This window comes from Scardinius erythrophthalmus, assembly GCF_964197995.2.
Source record: "Scardinius erythrophthalmus genome assembly, chromosome: 3".
Lineage (NCBI taxonomy): Eukaryota > Metazoa > Chordata > Actinopteri > Cypriniformes > Leuciscidae > Scardinius > Scardinius erythrophthalmus.
The window spans coordinates 1,742,172-1,750,503 of NC_138223.1; the positions used below are offsets into that span (position 1 = coordinate 1,742,172).

Here is an 8,332-nt window from a genome sequence, read left to right on the forward strand (position 1 = left end):
AAAACTGCTGGGGTAAAGCTGTGGCTCTGCGGCTCTGCAGACAGATATTATTGTGCTGCGATCAGGGGCGCGGATACTATGTTTGTTTCTGGCTCGCGCACAGCCTTCACTCTCGGACGCACGCTTTCTTTGCCCGCTTCATATTAGAAAACTGGTCTAGTGGTCTCTGGTGGTGCAAAAATGTATTACAACTAAATTCAATTGACGCCACTTAACCGAGCAAAATGTTTCACTCGGTTACGCAATTTTTAACGGTTAATCGGTTAATCGGTTAACCATGGACACCCCTAATCATAAGTGCATCTATCATCATAAAAGTGCATCTATCCATCATAAGTGCATCTATCCATCATAAGTGCATCTATCATCATAAAAGTGCATCTATCCATCATAAGTGCATCTATCCATCACAAAAGTGCATCTATCATAAAAGGGCATCTATCCATCATAAAAGTGCATCTATCCATCACAAAAGTGCATCTATCATAAAAGTGCATCTATCATAAAAGGGCATCTATCATAAAAGGGCATCTATCATAAAAGGGCATCTATCATAAAAGGGCATCTATCCATCACAAAAGTGCATCTATCATAAAAGGGCATCTATCCATCATAAAAGTGCATCTATCCATCATAAAAGTGCATCTGTCCATCACAAAAGTGCATCTATCATAAAAGTGCATCTATCCATCATAAAAGTGCATCTATCATAAAAGTGCATCTATCATAAAAGTGCATCTATCATAAAAGGGCATCTATCATAAAAGGGCATCTATCATAAAAGGGCATCTATCATAAAAGGGCATCTATCCATCACAAAAGTGCATCTATCATAAAAGTGCATCTATCCATCATAAAAGTGCATCTATCATAAAAGTGCATCTATCATAAAAGGGCATCTATCATAAAAGGGCATCTATCATAAAAGTGCATCTATCCATCACAAAAGTGCATCTATCCATCACAAAAGTGCATCTATCATAAAAGGGCATCTATCCATCATAAAAGTGCATCTATCATAAAAGTGCATCTATCCATGATAAGTGCATCTATCCATGATAGAAGTGCATCTATCATAAAAGTGCATCTATCCATGATAAGTGCATCTATCCATGATAAAAGTGCATCTATCATAAAAGTGCATCTATCCATGATAAGTGCATCTATCCATGATAAAAGTGCATCTATCATAAAAGTGCATCTATCCATGATAAGTGCATCTATCCATGATAAAAGTGCATCTATCATAAAAGTGCATCTATCCATGATAAGTGCATCTATCCATGATAAAAGTGCATCTATCATAAAAGTGCATCTATCCATGATAAGTGCATCTATCATCATAAAAGTGCATCTATCCATGATAAAAGTGCATCTATCCATGATAAAAGTGCATCTGTCCATCATAAAAGTGCATCTGTCCATCATAAAAGTGCATCTGTCCATCATAAAAGTGCATCTATCCATCACAAAAGTGCATCTATCATAAAAGTGCATCTATCCATGATAAGTGCATCTATCCATGATAAAAGTGCATCTATCATAAAAGTGCATCTATCCATGATAAGTGCATCTATCCATGATAAAAGTGCATCTATCATAAAAGTGCATCTATCCATGATAAGTGCATCTATCCATGATAAAAGTGCATCTATCATAAAAGTGCATCTATCCATGATAAGTGCATCTATCCATGATAAAAGTGCATCTATCATAAAAGTGCATCTATCCATGATAAGTGCATCTATCATCATAAAAGTGCATCTATCCATGATAAAAGTGCATCTATCCATGATAAAAGTGCATCTGTCCATCATAAAAGTGCATCTGTCCATCATAAAAGTGCATCTGTCCATCATAAAAGTGCATCTATCCATCATAAGTGCATCTATCCGTCACAAAAGTGCATCTATCATAAAAGTACATCTATCATAAAAGTGCATCTATCCATGATAAAAGTGCATCTGTCCATCATAAAAGTGCATCTGTCCATCATAAAAGTGCATCTATCCATCATAAAATCTATCCATCATAAAAGTGAAGTGAAGTGAATGCATTCTAATATTTCAAAATATCCATATTTAAAAATGTATCGTCTAAAATAACTAGCATCCGGCAGACGGTCGTATGCAACGATTTATGGCGAAAGAGTAACACTGAACTTGACGCACAACGTAATGTCTGACGGAAGCTAGTTATTTTAGCCGACATTTTACATTATAACTCTGATTGTATTCGTCTGAAAGAAGAATGTCATAAACACCTAGGATGACTGAGAAATCATGGGCTGATTTTCATTTTTGGGTGAACTATCCATATAAACAGGAAGTACTTACAGACACTTCCTCTCCTTCCAGCAACTCCTCCACCACCACAGTCTCACCAGCAGAACCAAACGCCTTGTCCTGAAACATCAAGAAATTAATATTTACGCATTTAATGTGTCAAATAATGGAACAAAAGATTCTATTTCGATGTTTTCAACACTGATAATTACCAGAAATGTTTCTTGATCATCAGATCATCATATTAGAATGATTTCTGAAGGATCATGTGACACTGAAGACTGGAGTAATGATGCTGAACATTCAGCTTTGATCTCAGGATATAAATTACACTTTACTATATATTCACATAGAGAACAGATGATTTACATTAGAATAATATTTCACTGTTTTACTGTATTTTTCAAATTACTACGCATTCTGTTACGTTGGATCTGTATATTTCAGGATTTACACAGCAGTAAATTCTAATGCATTATTTTGTTTTGACTAAAATCCTCACACTATGTTCGACCAGCTCACGTTTTGAATCAGGGAATTATTGTGAAATAACTGTGAAACATCCAAGGACTCTTTCAACTAGAGACAAACAGATCCTGTGTCAATATATAATCACAAGTGAGCGACTGACCTTCATGATGTCCAGAACCGCCTGACAGGCCTCGTCTTTATCGCGAGCGACTACGACACCCTTCCCAGCAGCCAAACCGCTGGCCTTCACCACCAGAGCGGGAAACTCCGCGCTGAACACACACAACAACAACACACACCATCTCTACTGACCTGTACAAGAGTGCGATGTAATGTTTTTAGATACATCCTAAAACCAGCATGAAATCAAAATGTCAAAAATTCCTTTTTTTTTTTATGGAATCATGCTAACATGATTAGCATGTTACTAGCACCATGCTAACACGATTAACATATTGCGAACAACAAACTAACCATGTTAACAATGATAAACATAAGGATCTTGATTAAAACATGTTAGCAACATGCTAATTGTGTTAGCATCATGCTAACAACATGTTTATCATGTTAACAATGCAAGCAAATGCTAATTGAGTTAACAACATGCTAATCGTGTTAACATCTTGTTAAAAAAAGATAACTAAATGTTAATTTTGGTTAACGCTAATCATATTAACAACACACTAATTGTGTTAACATCATGCTTGTAACAAGCAAACATGTTAACATCATGCAAGAAACATGCTAATCGTGTTAGCATTATATTAACAACATGCTATTTATATTAGTATCATGCTAACATGCTAATTGCGTTAACGTATTCCTAAAACATGATAACGTCATGTTAACATCATGCAAATCATGTTAGCATCATGCTAATGTTATCAATATGTTAACTGTGTTAGCATCATGCTTGAAACAAGCTAATCATGTTAACATGTTAATCATGTTAGCATCATGCTAGCCATGTTAACACCATGCAAAAACATGAGTTTTTTGCATTTCACTCGGATATACGGCATAAGGGAAGAAAAGTCTAGCGCAACTTACATTACATTCTGACTTTAAAATGTGCATTTTATTATAATTTGAATTAATTTGCTCCCATAGAAGATTGTTTTTTAATCATATTTTGTGCAACTCTCAGCGTATGTTGTAGATGTTTACCCTCGGATGTATTCGCAGGCCTCCTGCGGGTCGGTGAAGGAGCTCCAGCGGGCGGTGGGAATGTTGTGACGGTCCATGAAGGACTTGGAGAAACTCTTACTGGCTTCCAGCTGCGCAGCCTTCGCCGACGGGCCGAAACACGACACGCCGGCGGCCGTCAGATTGTCCACGATGCCTAAGACAGAGTCCTTCAGTCATCAAGAGCACAACATCTGGAGAGTGCCATATGTGCGCACAAACAACTGCTAGAACATGCATGTTTAAGTGCTAAAACATGTTAAAATGCTAAATTATTAAACCATTATTCAAAACAACTCAAAATGTGTTAGCATCATGCTAAAACATGCTAACAACATCTACTGAGGCATTAAAACATGATAGCATTATGTTAACAACAAACATATTAGCATCTTGCTTAAAACATGTTAACAACATGCTAATTGTGTTAACATGATGCTAGACATGCTAACCATGTTACTATCATGCAAGCAACATGCAAATTGTATTGTCATCAACATGCTAATCGAGTTAGCATCATACTAGCAACATGCTAATTGTGTTAACAATGCTAACAACATTCTAATCATGTTAGCATTATACTAGTAGCATTTTCATCTTGTTAACATTATACTAGTAACATGTTAATCATGTTAGCATTATACTAGCAGCATGCTCATCTTGTTAGCATTATACTAGCAACATGTTAATTGTTTTAACATCATACTAACAACATGCCAACCATGTTAGCATCATACTAGCAACTTGTTAATTGTGTTAACATCATGCTAATGTAATTTTATGAATTAATTAAAATTATAATGAAGAGATGAAGCGTCTTACCAGCAGCCAGAGGAACTTCTGGACCAACAACCACGAGTCCCACGCTATGATCCTTACAATACTGCGCTAAAATACAGTGATTGTTCACAGACACCTCTGGAAAAAAATAAGATAAAATATTATAAATTATTATAACAAGCAGACACAAAGTTTGCACGTGAATTAATGCATAAAAATATATATATATTTTTAAATGCATGTTGTTCATTTAGAAAAGTGTGCGTTGTAGCCTAACATTTATGAATAAAACACAACGCATTATCATGTACACGTATTTTTACGTACAGCTTGATACTTGTACTTTTAATTTGTAAGCACTCAACTCAACTAATCGATTACTCACTGATTCTCTAAGTGCATTTTAATAATAATTTATAATATATATAAATATAAACATTTTATATATGAATAACACATTTTTCTTAAATTTATACATGCATGTGTGTATTTATATATTCAACATAATTATACACAGTACACACACATATATTATGTGAACACAAACTTTTATTTTGGATTAATCGCGATTAATCGTTTCCCAGCACTGCTTTTTTTCAATGCATGCTGTTCTTTTAGAAAAGTGTTGGTTGTTAAACCTCCAAGTGAGCCGTAGCCAAACAATTCTGAATAAAACACAATGCATTATCATGCAAGCTTGTGTTTTTAATTCATCACGTCTCACCCGAGTTGCAGATCTTGCCGCTGTTGGCAGTGCCGGCGTTCCCAGGAGCCACGAGGACCTGCTGAACGAGAGGCGACTGCGCTAACTTCCATGCTAGTGCGTGTTCGCGACCGCCACCGCCAACCACCAGCACCCGCTCCGCCATGACCTCTGACCTGTACGATCACATGACCTCAACATAAACACATGCAATGATCTCATATACGACTACTGGCATCAATATGAGGAGTTGGACTAGTGTCAAAAATAAATAAATAAATGTATTTATATAAAAAAAAAAAAAAAAAAAAAAAAAAAAACTTCTATAAACGTATAGTTTAAAAAAATAATTGGCAAGACTTTACAAAAATCTCCCTTTAATTAATCTTGTGCAAAACTATTGGCATCATTATGAGACCTTAGACTCAACTCTGCCATTTACTTAGTTATAGCGTCGAAAAATAAAGTAAATAATTGAATATTAGTTGTGTTAATTAGTGTTCAATTATTACAAAATCTCGTTCTCAATGATTGGCATAATTATGAGAAATTGTGCTATTTAATTTAGTTAGTGTCAAGAAATACAAAAATGTATTTTTTTTTAATAAATACATATTTTAATAAATAATTAAGACTACAGTAACATCCCTTTCATTAGTGTTTAATTAATGCAACATATTGTGCAAAACTACTGTAATAATTATGAGACCTTAGACTCAACTCTGCCATTCAATTTATTATAGTGTCAAAAATAAAGTAAATAATTGAATATTAATTATTAGTATATAATTGAATAAATTAATAAAACACCATAATTTAAATAATTTTTAATAGTATTTTAAAACAATAAATAATTGGAAACACTTTACAGTTAGGTCCTTTTAGATAGCTAATTCATGCATTAACTAACAATGAGCAACATTATTTATAGTTAATAAAAATAAAACAGTTGATTGTTAGTTAATGTTAGCTCATGTCCATTAAATAATACGAACAGATCCAACATTTGATTTGAATAATGTATTAGTAAATGTTGAGTTTAACATCATTGAACAAAATTATTAGTTGTATTTTTCATTGATAGTTCACATTCACTAATATAGTTAATAAATAGATTGTGTATTTATTTATCTATCAAATGATTTAATTAAAAACTGTGCTGCAGATTTTTGCACAGTTATTGGCGGATACCGATAATCTCTGATATATTAGTCGTCACTATCTCACAAAATGTCACTATCTGCATCATTCATGCCATATAGTTTTTATATCATCTAAAGAGGCGGTTTGATTGCATGAAGGGTTTGACCTATAGGATGCACTGATGCGAGTTAGATCTCATCTCCTGCCATTGACCTTTCAGTGCTGATGCCAGACCTTAAATCCCAGCAGACATTAACATCACAAACACTGTAACAATAGTGTGCATTAGTGCACAAAATCACTGTGCATCTGCACAAAACATTGCATTACATTTGCATGGAAAATACCATTAAGTAACTTTGAAAACAAGACTCTTGAAGTTGAACTTTGGCTTCAAAGCCCACTGACACAATTCCTCGGGTTGAGCAAGAGTGGATGTGGGTAACTGATGATCACAAATCAATTAAACACACAATCACTGGGAGAATGTTAACAAGCATCACATGAGTGACTCGCATCACGAGATCCAGCGTTTGCTGCTCATTTTCTTCTAATTTGGACGTTTTAAGAACACTAAATGCAACACATATATGCATGCATGCATATTAATGATTATGCATTAGATCGGTCTTGAAATGCATGAGCAATTATCATGCACGAACATGTTTTGCTGTTTCAGACACAACTCTCAAAAGAAAAATGGTGGTACTTGTTGTAGTTGTAAAGGACTCCCATATTTAATGTCATGATATCACCATGTTTGATGAACATGTCCAAAAAGACAAGATATTACCATGAAACATATTCAAAAACCTGTGTAAAACATTCAGCACTGCATAATAAATCATGATGCACCATCAGTCAGAGTGCCAAAACAATGAATAACTTTCATGCAGTTCCTTAGTTATCCTCTTAAAGTTGTTAGGCCGTATATTTGTTGCTTCTGTAGGTGTAATTGCTCACTTACGTTATTTCTGATGAAGTGCAGGATACAGTCGGGATCCTGTGTCTCGTTCAGGTTGTGTTTGAGAGCTGGACAGAAGACCAGAGTGTGTTTTACACTCACAACAGGAACCACGTGCTGGACACGCTACTGACGTTCAATTCATTCTTTTGAATCGGTTCTTTTTAATGATTCGGTTAGACCAAGTGAATTGTATATTATCTGAGATCTTATTTTACAGTCTATGGGTGAGATCATAAACAGAATATCCATACACTATGGAAGGTTTCCGCCGCTAAAAAATAATAATTGAGACTTTTACCTTACAAGTCTAGCCTTTTTTCCTCAAAATTGCGAGTTTATATTTCAATTGTGAAAAAAGTATGACATGTAAGATAAAAGTCGCAATTAAATGTATTCCGTGCGAAAACGAGCTTCCTTTATATGCGTTTACAAAGTGTAACCTATCTCAAGTGAAAACAGTAGTATAACAAATATTTCATTTTAATTGATTAACTGAACCGAACCGTCCGAACGAATCGATTCGCTCAAAATGAATCGGACTCCTTGACGCTAGACTGCACATGGTTACAAAAAATGAAAGTACAAACCGTGCCGTAGATCTCGGATATGAGATGGATGTGTAAAATAAATATATAATATAGTGTTTGGGAGTTTAAACCTTTTATATACCCTTCAAGATGCAAGTTTCAGTTTTATCAACTTCCTTTCAGGGGTCGTGGAGAATTCTGGGAAATGTAGTTTATGTAACGATTCCGAGTTCCAGAATCCTCAAGGAATGTGCACAGGATTCCTATTTAT

At 34.8% G+C, this 8,332-nt stretch overlaps 1 protein-coding gene across 1 annotated transcript in view; it reads right to left on the reverse strand.

Annotated features, from left to right (window-relative positions):
• Positions 1–8,033, reverse strand: part of gart (phosphoribosylglycinamide formyltransferase) — a 44,354-nt gene extending 36,321 nt beyond the window's left edge. The window contains exons 1-6 of the mRNA XM_081361849.1: positions 7,535–8,033; positions 5,446–5,600; positions 4,764–4,859; positions 3,924–4,098; positions 2,917–3,028; positions 2,337–2,405 (exon numbers count right to left, since the gene is read on the reverse strand). Of these exons, the coding sequence (XP_081217975.1) occupies positions 2,337–2,405; positions 2,917–3,028; positions 3,924–4,098; positions 4,764–4,859; positions 5,446–5,590 (597 nt within the window). The 5' untranslated portion in view covers positions 5,591–5,600; positions 7,535–8,033. The remainder of the gene's footprint in view (positions 1–2,336; positions 2,406–2,916; positions 3,029–3,923; positions 4,099–4,763; positions 4,860–5,445; positions 5,601–7,534) is intronic.
• Between the last annotated feature and the right edge of the window lie 299 nt (positions 8,034–8,332).